Source organism: Penicillium chrysogenum (genome assembly GCF_028827035.1).
Source record: "Penicillium chrysogenum strain IBT 35668 chromosome Unknown utg000005l_segment0_segment0, whole genome shotgun sequence".
Classification (NCBI taxonomy): Eukaryota; Fungi; Ascomycota; class Eurotiomycetes; order Eurotiales; family Aspergillaceae; genus Penicillium; species Penicillium chrysogenum.
Window position 1 is genome coordinate 527,724 of NW_026622753.1, and position 16,341 is coordinate 544,064.

General features: G+C 48.7%; 6 protein-coding genes across 6 annotated transcripts; 2 read left to right on the forward strand and 4 right to left on the reverse strand.

Moving 5' to 3' along the window:
* Nucleotides 1–1,211: 1,211 nt before the first annotated feature.
* Nucleotides 1,212–3,182, forward strand: N7489_008582 (uncharacterized protein; the record flags this gene model as incomplete). The annotated part of the gene is made up of 1 exon (XM_056714332.1): nt 1,212–3,182. One exon carries the CDS (start codon nt 1,212–1,214, stop codon nt 3,180–3,182), a length of 1,971 nt encoding a protein of 656 aa, XP_056561954.1.
* An 839-nt stretch (nt 3,183–4,021) lies between these two features.
* On the reverse strand, nt 4,022–6,034 carry N7489_008583 (uncharacterized protein; the record flags this gene model as incomplete). Its single annotated transcript, XM_056714333.1, has 1 exon — nt 4,022–6,034. One exon carries the CDS (start codon nt 6,032–6,034, stop codon nt 4,022–4,024), a length of 2,013 nt encoding a protein of 670 aa, XP_056561955.1.
* A 2,281-nt stretch (nt 6,035–8,315) lies between these two features.
* Nucleotides 8,316–9,620, reverse strand: N7489_008584 (uncharacterized protein; the record flags this gene model as incomplete). Its single annotated transcript, XM_056714334.1, has 1 exon — nt 8,316–9,620. One exon carries the CDS (start codon nt 9,618–9,620, stop codon nt 8,316–8,318), a length of 1,305 nt encoding a protein of 434 aa, XP_056561956.1.
* A 536-nt stretch (nt 9,621–10,156) lies between these two features.
* N7489_008585 (uncharacterized protein) lies at nt 10,157–11,690 on the reverse strand (the record flags this gene model as incomplete). The annotated part of the gene is made up of 3 exons (XM_056714335.1): nt 10,157–10,533; nt 10,593–11,202; nt 11,286–11,690. 3 exons carry the CDS (start codon nt 11,688–11,690, stop codon nt 10,157–10,159), a joined length of 1,392 nt encoding a protein of 463 aa, XP_056561957.1.
* A 709-nt stretch (nt 11,691–12,399) lies between these two features.
* Nucleotides 12,400–13,605, reverse strand: N7489_008586 (alpha/beta hydrolase; the record flags this gene model as incomplete). Its single annotated transcript, XM_056714336.1, has 1 exon — nt 12,400–13,605. One exon carries the CDS (start codon nt 13,603–13,605, stop codon nt 12,400–12,402), a length of 1,206 nt encoding a protein of 401 aa, XP_056561958.1.
* An 878-nt stretch (nt 13,606–14,483) lies between these two features.
* On the forward strand, nt 14,484–16,110 carry N7489_008587 (uncharacterized protein; the record flags this gene model as incomplete). The annotated part of the gene is made up of 3 exons (XM_056714337.1): nt 14,484–14,509; nt 14,557–14,686; nt 14,707–16,110. 3 exons carry the CDS (start codon nt 14,484–14,486, stop codon nt 16,108–16,110), a joined length of 1,560 nt encoding a protein of 519 aa, XP_056561959.1.
* Between the last annotated feature and the right edge of the window lie 231 nt (nt 16,111–16,341).

Sequence of the window (16,341 nt, forward strand, 5' to 3'; positions counted from 1 at the left end):
AAGGTCCCTCTCCGTTTTCCTAATGTCTCTGGGGCGTAGAAATGCCGGTATTCCGTATTCCTTTCATATCCGATCGCATTAGTCTTGTCTGATATTATTTCTCTTGAGAAATACAAGTCATATCCATCTCTCGGCGCGTCGGACTGATGGCTTTGTCTGGTTTAAATCAGAGTCAAGGTGAAACGACTAAAAATATCGGCGAATCACATTTTTAGCGCCACACGGTGAATGCTACGCTGTGCTTCCTTGAACTACCGAAGTCTAGACAATGATATTAATTCGTAGTCATGAGGCTATAATATTAGTCTATTGGCCTCGATTGCTGGATAAATAATTAATGTTGAGCAAGTGTCACGAAATCACTGCGCCCAGATTGCATTGCAATTCATTGATTTCTTGACCATGCAGTGCCCATCCGATGTCAAGGCTTGTCTGGACATCCTATCTGTGTTTAGCGACTTTGTATTTAATAAGGGCAACATGATCCCTCAATTTATGCAAAACATGGATAAACGTAGGGCGTCCAATAGCTATTATACCAAGAGGTACTATGTGGATAACTAGCCAGTTGTAGCATTAGCTACTAGACTATCTCCATATTTGACAGCATAGTGGAACCCGGTGTCAAGTTGACGGTGTTATTACCCTCCCTAGTAATACTCAACTCCACTTGTCGTAACCACTACATTCTTTGGTTGGTGGAACATGATTGTAAGAGTACGGAGTAGACCGGATTTTTCAAAATGTGATGTTGGCTTTTATTCAGAGATTGAACTCTAGACACTCAAAGTCTCTTGTGCTTCTTTTGCTAGTACCTATGCACTCTGTACATATTTTGCACGCATAAAGTACTTTTGAGGATGGGAAACCATAACTCTCCTCTCCACATTAAGCGTACTGTCTTGGAATATATTATCCTGGTTGACAGATATAAGTTAACCAGCTTGATTTGCGTCGATGAACCGAAGACCGATATAGGAAAATAGGAAAACCCTTGATAAAGCCATGGTAAACCCTTGAATAGCCTGCAATCTAATGAATTGACCACTTAGACCTGTATTTATATCTTAGCTTCCTCGCACATCAAATTGAATACAGAAACATGTATGATGCACCAACTAGCGGTGAACACCACGAGCCTCAAAATGAGCCCCACGATCTAGTCCCACATCGCTCTAATATGACGACCTTCCAAGTTCTATACACCAAACATGGAAGACGCCCTCCGCCCTAGTAAGGAAGCCTTCGAATACACTCTCCGCGCAAGCCATCAGTTATGGTCAACTTATTTTGAGACCAGTGATACCCGCCTTCCGCTGGAGTGTATCGACCTCAAGTCCATTCTTAAAGACACGCCTGCATATCTCGCCGACGGATTAATTGCATCAGATAAAGCATTCTCATTTGCTTGTGCGAAAACCCGTGGCAATCTCGATATAAAGGGGCAGTTGAGATGGCGGACGTCTAGAGCTGGCGCGGATTGTATGACCCCACCTAAGGTTATACCATTGGATCTTCGACTGGGTGTTCCAGAAGCCCGGAAGGTGGAAATCTCTAACGAAGCCCCTCTGTCAGAATGGCCTGGTGTGCGCGGTATCTCTGGCTATGACGAGGGTAACCACATCGCCGTGTTGTTCCTGGCCTGGGCATACATTCTATCGGCGAAATGGGCCGAGTTACTCGATCGCTCCGAGACGCACCAGTGTTCAACGAAGTACTCCGAAACTTGTCAAGACCCAGCGGAGGCAGTTCAGCCGGAGGTGGTAGAGGTTGATTTACCTCCAGATGCAAGCGAAGCCGAGATCGTCTGGTGGAACGCTGTACTTTCTGGAACACCCGCATGGGAGATATCCGTGGAATACCAGTCTGAGAAATTCGCCTCACCATGGTCCGTTTCATTAGGCGGAGCGATATCAATGCGAGCGAAACAAGGAACGCATCCCCATTTGACAACGTACAACCCTCCGCCATCAACAACAGCCTTCCAATACCTCCTCCGCTTCTGCAACCATCACCTTATCTACGCACAATGCACAGCCGCGCTATCAGCATCGTTCTTCACGCGCAACTTCTGCGTCCGCAACCCACCGACTCTCCCAATTCCACGACCCGCCAAAACCCCGGAATACCAATCCACCCCGGCAAGCCCCCAATCAATCTCAGCTCTGCTATCCGAACACGAAAAGCTCCTCCCATACTACATGACGCTAAGCAGCAACATGTGGCTCACAACAATGCCAGCAATAAAAACCCTATTCTTCAACCCAGATATACCATGCAATCTAGTCAGCTCATGGAAGAACCCCGCCTTCGCAATAATAAACCCACTCGTGAAACAAGGCAACATCCCCCACCTCCTCAACGGCCTCTCAGCACGCCAACCGCGCACAGCGAGTCTCTGGCTCGGCGCGGCAATCATGGGCAGGAGTAGCGTGTTCATAAAACAATGCGAACAGGGGATGATGATGCCTTCACTACAGTCCGAGGCGTGGATGGGGACGCCCACAACGTTTCTGACACAACTACCGCGTATCTATGATAACGACGCTGATTCCGTCCAGCGCGAGGATGAATGTAAGCTGCTTTTCCTTGCGACGCCCACTGATGGGGGCTATAACCATGGGTATCTTACTAGCTGGCCGTGGAAGCCGTTTGGTAGTACCAAGCTCCGTGATGTGGATCTTCTGCTTCGAGAGCATTTGGGCTGCGGATGCCATGCTTTGGAATATGAGGGTTGGGATTGGGAGCTTGGGGATGGGTCGAGGATTGAGGATGCGGGGGTAGGAGCGCCAGTCGCCTCGTTGCTGTCAGCTTCCAATTGTGCGTCTGCGTCTGCGCCTGTTTCTATGTGTGTCTCTTGTCCGAAACCGGGGGTTACTTCTGCGGATCTTCCCGCTCTGCCTGCGGATTGTGAGTATGATCTGTACTCAGAGGGGCAGTCGGATAACCCGACGCGGGGCATATTTTGCTGGCTTCGTTTGGATGGGTTTCCGGCGAATGAAAAGGGGATATATCAACATTCGTGGGTTGAGATGGACTCGGATGAGGAGATCGACGAACATGAGTCTGGTGATTCTACGGCTAATGTTCGAGTTGAAAGGATAGAGTATTGGCTCGGTGGTGTCAATGATATCGAGGCAGTGGTTGAGGTCGAATCTGAAGACTGTCGTGATACTGCGTAGATCGAGATTTTAGATCCATGAATCAAGGAAGGACTTATCAGACTCCAGGTTACGTATCGTAGGCGAAGTCGCCCTCGATGCTCTAGGAAGATATAGCTTCATGGCTTGACGTCCAAGGCAACTGGGAGAGAAGCGGGAATGGTAGCTAGGTATAGGATATAGAGCCGATCCAGACACGGACCTTGCCCATGTGGTACCTACCTAGGTAGATCTCAGTTGAATAAGGTTTAGGTGGGTCCGGACTGAGTACTGGTGGGGTTGTATATCATGAGGCCTGAGCTTCACGTCTAGAGGGTTGACTTAAGGGGGCCAGCGAGAGAATGTCATAAAGTTTCGAATGTTTTTGATATTGGTAAAGGTAAATGTAAAAAGCAACTTAATCAGCCATCACTCGTTAGAACGCAAACCCGCAAATTTTTCAACTCCACAAATCCAAAGGTATCACCATCCCCCGCGACAGGCGAGGGAGAAAAATGGCCAGTCGATAGATATGACATGGTAATGAAATGGAAAAGGAAATGAAGGACCGAGTACGGTAATCAAATAATCAAAATGGATCGCTTTTTAGGTTCTGGGAACCATCGATCTTTCGCAAGCCAACATGCATGGTAAATCTAACCCAACCAGTAGAAGGATAGATTGAACTTCACGATAGTTTAGTGGCAAGATGCAATACGGCCAGAGCGAAGAGCCTGTATGCTCAGCGCAAGGTCGGGGGGTCAAAGACACAAGACCCTAATAGTTGAGTCTACCAGCGACTAGAAACAGATAGAATAAATTGTGGCCATGGTTATCATATGACCTTGGTAGAAATCCAAAGGTCGTGCAATCATGAGACCTCAGAGAGGTGCTGGGATGGGAAGCTGAGAACGACGTTGCTGGGCATCCATCAGCTTGCGTCGCACAGCCTCCCCACCTGCAACGTTGTTCGATTTGCGCTTGCGGGTGGGAGTCCGCTGGTCGTTGTTCTTAGCGTGTCGGAAGACACTGGCAGGACGAGCGGGGGAGTTGGCGGGCATAAACTCGCGGTGCTGAGGCAGGCGGAGGAGCGCCTGGTAGCGGTTATGGTTGCGACGGAAAGCGGTGACGATACCCTTGTCCAGGTGATTGAGGAAGCGCTCTTCGCTGTTGGCCGGCTGCAACTCAGACTTGCGTGTGGGGGTAGGTGTGCCCAGGGACTTGCCAAAGGGAGTGGCCATCGGGGAGACCAGGGCGTCATCGTCGAACTGCTTATCCAGGTCCTCATCTTCATCAGAGGATCCATTGCCAAAGTCGATGAAGTCATCGACGTTGAGAGCAGATTCTGGGTCATCTTCTTCGTCTTCTTCGAAGGAGCTGTCGATAGTGAAGTCCTGAGAAGGGTAGAATGCCTCAGGGGGACCCATGACCTGGCCTCCCGGGGTGAGATCGTTGCCGAGAGCGGTCATCATGAGGTTGGCACTCGAAGCCAGCATAGGGCTGAAATCCATCTGATTGGGCGAGGCGAGTGCATCGGTGTCGCTCTCATCGACCAAGTGAAGTGTAGTCTGGCGAGGGCTAGTGTTGGCAGTTCCAGGCATACTGTTGGCCGCAGAGTCCAGCCAGTCGTGGCGAGAAGAGGCATAGGCGGGAATAATGACAAGATGCTTGCCAGTGCAGTCGACCAAGGCTACTGGCTTGTGGGGGTCTGCTACGAAGGTTCCCATGATAGGCCCGCGGCGGCGGGGGGACACAATCACTCTTCTCATCCACAGGGGCCAAAGAGTCGGAGGAGTCCCGGCGGAGAAGGGAGCGAGGGTGGGTGATAGTTGCTGGTGGGGGGAGATCTTCGTCTGTGGTGTCACCGTCATCGCCTTTTCAAAGGGGTTAGCAAAACCAGATTTCAAAACCAAATGACCAATTATCATACTCTCGTAACCACTCAAACTACCCTCGGAGGATCCATCGGACTCGACGTGGTAAATGCTTCCATGGCCGTAGTCGGCGTCACCGAACATCTCTTCGGATTGCCGGCGAGTATTTCTCTGGTAGTTTTCGTTGTCGTTTTCAATCATACGACGCAACTGTGGGTCCAGACTGTCTTGTTGCAAGAAGTCACCAGGGATATCGTCATCACTGTGGGAATCACTATCAGAGGACGAATCGGATCGCTCCTCGAAATGAACTCGCCGAGCGACTGGCGTTTCAGCGGCTTCACTAGTCACCTGAGGTTCTCCAAAGGTGTCCATGGCACTGTAAAGGTGCTCTTCATCAAAGAAGGATGCAGCCGGTAGGAACATGTGATCGTCAAAGGAGTTGATAGCCCACTGATCATCATCGTCGGCAAACCCAGCGCTGGGCAAAGGCCGGTTGGTTTTCTCTGACTCAACGATCATCATTTCTTCCATCTTCTCGACGTCTTGATCTTCATCTTCGGCGTCTGTAATATAGTCTACACCGGCATACACATCATCTGAGCTATCATCCGAGTCATTGGCGTCATTGGCATCACTGCTGTCGCTGCTGTCGTCGTCCAAGACACGTCTTCTCTTGTTGACTGCGAGTTGCCGCCCCGCCTTAGTGTCTCGGCGACGACCATAAGACGGGGCTCGGACTGCTGGTTCTTGCTCGTCGTCCGCATCTTCTTCTGAATCATCTGCCTCGTCGCTCAGATCGCCGAGGGACGAGACTGAAGAAACACTTGAGACCGAGGATGATGAAGCTCTCCTTTTCCTATCCAATGACTGGACATTGGCTGACTTTCGAGACTGATTGCCCTTCAGTGACATATCCAGGTTTCGCATGATGTTGGCCTCGGGGGTTGAGGGGCGGGGGTGAGCGTTTTTGGCGGTGCTCTTAGGAGCCCGCTTGGAAGAGTATGAACTCTGAGGCATCTTGTAATAGACACGTATGGGTGAATAGAGGTTGTTTTATCGTAAAAGGACTTATTTGGTCCTTTGCTTTCTGTTGTTCAAATGGTCTGGTCCGTTCCAGGGGGATCCGGTTATGGGATGAAGGAAGAGGGGTAGATCTTCCTTGGGTGAGAGGACGGTTGTAGTTTGGCCCAAAAGAGTAGCCCGTTGAGGGATAAGGAGTCGAAAGGAGGTGGGACGGAGTGGAGGAGATTTGAGAAACGGAGTGGAGGGGAGGAGTCCCAATTTTTTTTCTTTTCGTAGCCACGAAAGCACCCGCAGTCCGTTGCGGACGCTATGATGCTCCTTCTGGGAGTTTGCTAGGGGGCAATTCCAACGCCTTCACACAAGGCGTCGAAAGAGAATCAAATATCGTCAAGTAGAATTGAAGATCGGAGCTGCAGGACTGGGGAGCCGGCAGGGACAGGCTCCCCAGCGAGGCATTTACAGCTCAACGAAGGCCATTTGGCTGAATCCTTGACGATATGTAGTAGATATGTAGTGAGTATTTTGAGAAGAGGTTTCAATAAGTCCAGGAAAATCCGAAGTAGATCAGTTGAGAGTGCTATGGGAGAGGAAAGAAGAAGAGGAGGACGGGTCGTTTTTTTCCCCCAAGTGGGGGACGCCCGTGATTGGCTGCAGAACACGACCGCCCATTCGTTGGCGCCGCTCACCGACTCTTTCGCGCCAATCAGCGATCGCCGAAAGTCGCAACAGGAAAGTCATGAATCTGATATCCACCTAGGCATTTACTTAAAATTAGGTATATTGGGATCATATTGGGTATTGGAGTTCTATTGTTACTGATGTTGTGCAGTAACGTGCATCTCTTTGATTCACTGATATTTGGCCATTGAAGGAATATAGCCCGAGTCGAGTCCGAACAAAAACAAATTTAGAAAACATAAACGTCATTAAAGATCCTCGGCGCAATTCTCCCCGGCAAATCCAAACCTGCAAGAGACAGACTGGTTTCGAGGTTGACTCACGTTTCCACTTTGTTGACATGCCATATCCAACGTTAGATCACTGCCTAGGAGCATGTCGAACTAGAATATACACGGTGCAGGGGATGACCCGTGCGGCTGTCCAGTGTATGCATGATGATTCATCTCAGAATCGGGAGATTTTTTCATCGATGACACATCCTGAGATGAATCATATTGTTTGGACTTCACAATGACCCAAATTTTCACCAAGGCTATTGGCTAATTGGTTCGAGCCATAGATCCGGCCACCTTTTGCTTTTCGAGTGGCAAAGCGCTCTACTCTATTCCGACGGGCTTGGCACTTTTGCCCTTTCCCCAAGCCGGGAACCTGCAGGTCTTTTTTAATTTCGCCCTGCCTAAATGGCCTAAAAAAGATCAGAGGCGGTAAAATGGACAACATGGCTGAGGCTGGGCGCGTCTAACATGCATAAGATAGATCCATTGCTCTCTTATCTTTTTCGATCGGTGAGGGAACAACTCTAGGTCGTGTAGCTTGTTACACTTGCAATCTTATGTTCTACGATGTATAACATTGTGGATCAAGAATCTTGAGGGGCAAAGGTAGAACGGAAGATCTTTCCGATTCTCTCTCTTTTTGAATACATTCTTGCCCCTTCTACCTGTTCCGAAGCATGCAAGATCATCTCTCTGCCCCGCAGTGGCTGCAATGGAAAAATTTCTACTTCCCCCAACACCAATCAGACTCTCTTCAGGGAAAAATATCCCCATCACTCCTCCGTAGCATCTTTTCAGTTGAGGCGGATCATTCGCCGTTCGGATGTCAATCCTCCACCTGGCCACTTCGATAGTCTTCTAGCTTGCATCCCCCACTTCTTCACCCTCTCCATATATGTTGCAGGACGTACAATTTACGTGATACATATTGGTGTCGATACTCGCCTAGGCGGATTCCGATACAGTCGGTGTAGATTAATGCCCAATGGTATCTGGGTAATGAACCCTGGATACTTGAGTAATTAGACATGTCGACCTTGGAAAACCGACTTGATAATCCCTACCCTATGTGCAGAAGGGATCAAGTGTAGGGACCACGATCATAACTTGCTCCATATATCTAGAATTCTATCCTCAATAAATGTTTTATTTCACTTTTTGGCTCCCATAATATGCAACAGCATGGTAAAGCCATACGGTTGGGCATAGAATACCATTCTCAATAAGAAACTGAAGTGATCTGCTAGAATATACATTACGCTGACCGACCCGCTGGGTCATTGACAGCGCCAGTCCGCGCCCATCCAGCAACCATCAAATTAGGAACAAGGCCAAAGTGATACAAAATGGTTCGGGACCACTCTGTGACTTCCAATAGAAGCAGCAAAGAATACGCCAGCTTTCGCACATCTTTTGTCCAACTCCTCCAGTTTGCGTATGGTCTCCAGCGAACTCTGATGGACCTCTGAAGGTCCGTAACCCTCAAGCCCCAATGAAGTGAGGCGTGGCAGGGCTTTTGACTCTATCAATTGGTCAATTTGATCGACGACCCAGTCAAGCAACTCGTTGTGGCAGTGACACAGATACAAAGTCTCAAGGGACGGCGGCAACAGTGTCACGAGATCTCGCGTCGGCTCCAAGTTCTCGTCAATTTTGGCAAGCATCGATATAGAAATATGTAGATATTTCATCACATTGAAGTCGGCAAATGATCCCATCCATCCGATTTCATCTTCATAATATGATTCACCACAGAGCCAAAAGGCCTCTAGTGACGCTTTGTGGATGGATATAGATTCCCGAAGGGGATCCGTTAGAAGATCGGGCCCATCTGAGACCATTTCTCCGCCTACATTTAACCGGAAAGTCTTGAGAGCCTTGCAAGATTCGATCCAGACACCGAATCCACACTCCGTGTTTGTCATCTCGAGATCAATATCTGTGACTCCCGAGAAGGGTGTAATGCGGGGTTGTCCTTCTTCACGACCGCAGTCGACGATAGAGGATCCTCCAATCCTGCGAATTGCCGGGAATTTGAAGAACGGTTCCATGCAGCTCGCAGGGATTGAATCTTCCGTGTCATACCATTCGGCGAATGCCTCAACAAGGCGAGGAAAAGCCGTGGCATCCTCCTTGGCAGCCTTCACGAACATTCGTGGAACATATTCTGACCCGTATGGGTAGCATATGCTGATTCGTCTTAAGCCTTTTAGCTGGGGGATGAGCAAAGCCAGCCAAGCGTCGGTGTTTCCGCGCCACAGTTGATCGTACGGTTGCGTGGACCAACAAGTACCAGCAACAAGTCCGCCAATAAGTTCCGCATCATATTCAAATCCACAGTCGATATCCCCAGCGCCATCTTCAGTGTCCCAGCTCTCCAAGCGTAAAGATCGCACGGCGTTCGCCAGCTGCGGCCGTCGCGCGATTGCATTAAAGAATCGACTGACTTGTCCAATAGTATGATTGCTAACGTCACCAAGAATAACCTGAGAGTAGAGAGTTGGTAGCAGAACTGTGTATAGTCGACGACAGGATAGAACCAGGGAATATCGATCACCCTGGTGATGCAGATCTTCCGCAATGAGGCAAAGAGTTTCCTCTGGGAGGTCGAGAAACATGACCATGATGTAGCTAGTAAGGTTTCTTGCGAAAGCAAAGAAATGGTTGTTTCATTCGGGTTGAGGAGGTTGTCGTGTCTTCCGAGGGGCGCTAGGAATCACGAGGTGGGGGCGACAATTGTCTGTAGCACTTGATAGAAGGCCCAACCACGACCACAGTATATAATCGATATTGACAGAATATGACTATTATGTTGTCGCCGGAACAGTGAGCACTAAGAAGCAAGTGAACCGGGATATCTGACAGAAGAGGAAACAAGTGGAGACCGCCAAGAGCAACTATCAAAAGGAAAGCGGTTAACTACATGTAGCCCGAGTTGTACCGCATAAGACCAAATGATATTAATTAGATGAAAAAGTAATATAATTTCAAGTTCTTTGTTTGCATGGACATAATCTCCGGGGCACGAGGTTTCATTTAGCAACCCTTCCATTCTGGGTCGCCCAATTAAATCCAAAGTTCCTTGGTTGGTCGGATCAACAACCATGGTTCTGTCCATAAAACAAGATTAAGGTGGACAAAACTGAAAAATTAGGGGGCATCAAGTGCCGGGATAAGGAGCGACATTACTAGGCATAGGCTCAGTCTTTGTCCGACCAAACATAGACAAACGTGATTTCGACCGGGTAGGAACTGCCGCTGGCCGGGTACTTTGTTGGCCCTCGCTCTCCGCTTCGGCGGGGACAGCAGACTCGGCAGGGGCGACGCGGGCCTCCTCTACCTTCCTCACGCCTTCACGTATTTCGTCAGACGAAGCACCCGGTGGTGCGGTCGTCGTTAAAGTCTCAGTAGGGCGAATTAGACCCTCAGACGTATCTTCGTTGAGCTTGGCGATCTCTTCTTCCGTAACCAGACGCTCATTCTCCAAACGGACTTCGCGTCCGCGTTTGTGGCAGTACCACAACACAAAGAGGAGGACTGGGGAACCCGATAGTCAGCAAATATTCATACACTTGCTGGGAGGATGCTTCACTTACTGAACAATGCCAAAGACCAGAGAACATTCATGCCCATAACAGCAGGGAATCGAGCTTTCAGGAATGTCATGATGGAGCGCAGCATTCCTACGAGAGCAGCTGGCTTGGAAACAAGTTCCTTTAAACTTGGGATGTTGACTCCCATTTTCTCCGCAGCTGCAGCGGCCTTGCCCACATTCTCCATGTTGACACCACTCTTGCCGGCGCGCTCGGCAGCAACCGCCAGCATCTCTGGAGCCAGGGTTTCGGTCCAACGTTCGGGAAGTTTCTCGATCAACTTTTGCATGGGACCGGGCAGCTTCGTATAGGTTTCTTGTAGTTGCCGATTTCCGTTGGTCAGCAGCATCTCCAAGTCATGATAGGCAGTCGGTACTCCGTTGATCAGATCCTTGAAAATGAGCTTGAACTTGCGTAAGAGCTCTTGCGTCTCCTCACTGATCGAAAATACACGGTTGTTATCCGCTGCCAGATTCAATCGCTCCAGGATATCCGTCACATCCTCAGCATCTTTATCTTTATCTGCGTCTTTCCCGTCTGTTGGCGTATCCGATGTGGTGGGAGGAGTCGCGGTTTCGGCCTGCGATTTGTTTCCACCGTGGGCGTCCTTATCCTATTTGTGGGAACTCGCATATTAGTACATACTGAAGCAGATGCCACGTCCCGAAAATGGACACAATTAAATAAACGACCGACCTTCTCTGTGTTCTTCTTCCAAAACATCGCACTCCACCGTTTCTTCTTCTGTGGAGGCTTTGAGTCTTCCGACTTCGGTGTTTCTGATCTTGTCAATATTGGCTGAGAGCTCTTCCGTTCTTGTCTACCCTCCTTGCCAAGCTCCTTTGCCAAGTCCTCCACAGGCGATGTAGGTAGAGGTATGTTTTCTGCTTGTACGCTCATCGCAGGTTGCAGAGACGTCCCCGCAGGGCTTTCGGTTGGAGTTTGGTCGTTTTGGTCGGTTGGAATGGGTGCAGATTCCGACTGGCCAGTGACTTCGCGTAGGTAGGCTTCATCTTCCGGCGTCAGGACGGGCTTGGGCGCGGTGGTCATTTGTGACGAACGCCGTAGGTTTTTGATTTGGTTGAGATATTGCATAGCCATGATGGATGAATTCAAGATACTGAGCAGCAATATGGGTTTTATCTCCTGATCGTTGAGGGGAAGTAGACGATAGGGAAAAAGTAGGGCGAAACAACACGGGCGCGTGCTGAAGGCAAGGGAGGCGCGCGCTATAGAATTTAGTGATAGATCAGCTTCCCAAGCGCTAGATGATATGTTAGGTGAAATGATTCGACGATCAGAAGTTGTCGCAGCTAACCAAGCAGCTAGCCAGGTTACATGCCCACACTAAACTTTTGTTTCGCTCACATGTGGACTCGACCCTGTTCCTCGTGATGATATCACCGGTGGCTTAGCAACCCCGCATGTGCCACCGGTTCGGCAGCACCGCCACAGCACCGCCACGCATATCCCATCTATGGACTTGGCTCTAATATCCCGAACAGCTTTTGGATTATGACAAGAAGCTCTGTAGAGCTCCATCCTCATTCTTGGTTAAGGCCTTCTATTTCACCTGTAGATCTAAGTTACTCAAATCCTTCATTCTGTCCAGGGTGTATCTCTCGCTTACTGAGAGGGATGTTGTTACCTAGGTGACTAGTATTCATTCGCTTGTGTAAATCTATTTTCCATTGTAGAGTAGATGAAGGTATATAAACGCTATTTATCCCGTATATTCTTCTTTGCCTTCTTCTTTCTAAAAGAAGAAAAGAAAATCGATGCCTGTATGACATCATACAGATTCTTGAACTCAGGACGCGAATGATGGGTCTGCCGCCTCAAAAAATCGCATCACCGCCATTGTGACTACTGGGTACCCCATAATTACATCGTGTAATCCAGTTTTCAAGATCTCTTCGCGAATAACCCCGTTATCTGTTCTCCATTCCATCATTGACCCGGCAGCCCCCAGATCTGCTTTCGAGTCCAGCTTCTTTTGTTCAAGGTCATCGTAACTAATCCCGGCTGGCAGTGACGCATTAACCGCATGCCAAAACACAAGTTGAGAATGGTGCCATGGAATGTCAAAGTCATCCTCAGCGTGGATAATCGTTATCCGGTATTTCTCCCCGTTCAGCTCGTTAGCCCGGATATATTGCGCGATACAATCTTTGCTCAGCCATTTGTCTTGAATAAATCTTTGAAGATATTTGAAGAGAAAAGGGAACCTCGCAACTGACGACAAGATTGGTATGGTGCCCGCGACTCGGTAAGTTGAGACCAATGTCGCGACATCCACAAATGGCGCAACCAGCACGGTGCCTGCGAAGACTATTGGTGGGTCCTGTACAGCAAGATGTTTGGACACAGCGATGCTCACAGCCGTGCCCATCGATTGACCAAATATCAAAATTCGAGACGGAGGAATGCCTGCAACATTCATAGCCCAATCCACCACGGCGACGGCATCGATGATAAGCCCGGTTTCAGATGGTGACCCGGTACTCTTTCCAAATCCTCGATAATCAAACGTGAGAACATGGATTTTCCCGGGATTACCCGCTGACAGGGCACGGTAATTTGGGACCCGGTACCCTGAGGCAACGGTTCCTCCAGCGCCGTGCATATGGAGAATCAAACGAGCCTCAGGGTCCTCCCGCAATAATTGAAAACCCAATCGAGACTTGATATCGGATACAAAGCCCACGGGCTCTTCAATGAGAGACATCTGATGCTTGCGATATAATTCCACGGGAAGAATATGCCAAGCGTACAGGTGTTCACCGTCCGTCGTTCTGATAGAGAACGGAGTGACCTGGTTCCTCAGGAAGCCAAAGGTTTCGGGAACATTGAGGTCTTTGAACCATGTCATCTGAATGGCGTGCAAATAAACCACATGGGATTGGAAGGTTGACGTGGTGAGTAACCCTAGCAGGATCGCATATAACCCAACCGCAACAGCGACTGGTATTGACGCATACTTAAAGAAAGAACCAGCTACCTCACTAGCTGTCATGATGGAACAAAATAATGAAATGAGAATATCGCAGAGAAATGAAGGAAATGAGAGGGAGAATCCTGAACTATGACAGTCGCTGGTGCAGCACACTAAAAGAGTGGGACAGGCTAATCCGTCTTGTGTTTGCATACTTCCCCGCTATATGTCGCTTTTTGGTCAACGTTCATCTACAATCTACGAAGTAATATGCTTCTTCTATGCCTATAAATATGGGTACTGTTTCACTGGCTTCTAGAGGCCTAATTCTGCTTGTCGTGTCCGTGCGACCTCATCGCCCTTAAATGAAATCAGCCATGTGGATCCTCAGCTAGCGGCTATTGTAGTGAGCTGATTGGATATCAGAGGTGTGCGCATACCTAGGTACCCTGCCACACCCCCTGCCTTGGGACTCAGCGCCTACCCGTGGACGGAGTACATCTTCCAGATTCGATTTGAGGCTATACAGATGTGGATCCTTTTGTTCTAATATGAAATATAAAAGTGGAGCAGATATATTCTTTTTTTCTATTCCCATCCACCACTCTATCCACACTGTCAGGCCCGTATTGCTTGGTTCGACAATAAAATTAACTGATGGGCTTTTTCTGATCTTACTGATTGGCGTCTTTTTCATTCACCAACTGTTAAAATAACTAACTATATCCTTATTTCGATACTTAGATCGACAGGGGGTGCCGTCCTGGCCCCCGGCCCCCAACTCCACCTGCGCAAATCCACTTTTATTCCTGATTAATCCTACTTTTCTTAGGTACCTAGGTATATTGTGCTTTTATGAATATAAATCCTAAATTTGTGTCAATTCTACGATTTTCCCTGGAAATCTCCGCCTCGAACACGTTTTCACCAGGTGACATTGCTACACGAGGAAATTCACTATGAGTGGGGCACCATCAACACCAAAGTGAGTCCCTCCCTACACCGAGAACGGCTCAAGCTAACCCACCACAGCGCCTTGGAAACCCTCCCACAAGATTGCTGGGTGCAGATTCTGGATGAAATTTCACCCTCCGACGCTGCATCTGTAGTAGCCACATCCCGAGGCCTGCAAGTCTCTTCGGAGAGCTCACTATATCACCGGGTCGATATTGACTGGACCAGACCCCCCTCAAGCGGGTCCTGATTCTATTCCGTGTCATTCACAAACGTCCAGATCTGGCTGAGCAGATTCACCATGTGAGCATGGTCACCTCGAAATTGGTGTATCCAGCAGCGGAGCCGGAAGACGAGTGGGAGTTGCCTCAAATAGATGGCGACTGGGGCCAGCTCTCATCTTTATTTCAGGATGAGGTGAACGCTGCGAGGGATATCATCATCAAGGCACAATTCCCCTCGTCAGGAATGTGGATTCGTGCCCTGGAACACGGTGACCCATACGCATTTGTGGCTGTACTTCTTTCTCAACTTCATAATATACGGTCGCTGCAACTCGACCACACTTTCGTGTGGCAAGCTGGGTTTCCAGGCTTGATGATGAAACATGCTCTTCTCTCTGCGCCTGAAAATACATTATCTCGATTTTCACAACTCTCCGTTGTCGAGTACGGTCTGAATGTTCCAGGCCCTAGAATGTATCTCGATACAAGATGGGATTTCATCGATGCATTCCCCGTTTGTGACCCAGATCAATTTGCAGGCTGGTTCTATCTTCCTTCTTTAAAATCTCTGGAAATCTGGACCCAAAATCTCGAGGATATCAGCAACGAGTTGTCCAAGCCTGCCGAGTCAAGCAAACTGGCTCATCTGGCCCAGCTTGAACGACTCGCGTTGACGGAATCTTCTGTTGATGAGGATGATGTTAGAAAACTACTGTCGCACCTCTCTTCGCTGAAGAGTCTTCACCTGGGCCTTGTCTACCCTTCACAGGATAAGGAACTCTATTATAACTGTTGCTCTCCTCAACCTCCTCTCAAAACGAAAGGTGTGCTTCTTGAAGGGCTGATGAGTGTAAAAGACACAGTTGAACATCTTTCTATTAGCGTGGAACTTTGTCCAGTGTGGTGGCCTGCTGTCTGGGGCGCAATAGAACGTGACAATGGAACCCCGCAAGAAAGCTTCAAACCATTCAAAGGAGTCTTGATGCAGTTCCCGCTTCTTCAAACCGCAGAGCTGCCTGCAGTCATGCTTTTTGGATGGACTCATGCCGATGCACCAGCTTTGTCTGAGCTTCTACCGCCAACACTTCGAAAACTCGCCATTCGGGACAACCTGCAGCAGACGGAGGACTATGAGTGGGAGACGGATCAAGTTGGAGAAGCAATTCAGAAATTCCTCCCCTTTGCGCCGTCGGTGACTCCCATGTTGAACACAATTACAATGAGATCCTTTGGTATCGGAGAAGAGGGTGATCTTGACCCAGATCATTCCATTGGGGCTAGATCTACGTGCGAGAAGCTTGGGCTGGATATAGACATCAGTATGATCCAGTATAATCTCTCCCCGGGACTTTGGACGACGCACAGGGAACTTCAAGAAGGTTCTTTGAGAGATTTAACCAAACTTTAGTCTAGAACTTAGATTCTGTAACTACTCAGTCAATCAGACGCACATTCACCCTCGACGTATAGTAGAATATCTGGTTTCATGCACATGCCGGATTTTCCAGAAGTAAAAGACATATGAGAGACATTCTAGGAAAAGGATTTTAACATCGAACGATTTATATACATTTCTTCCTTCCCAATAAATTAATCTATACAAGTGTCACGCGATAATTAGACTGACGCTCATCCGAAC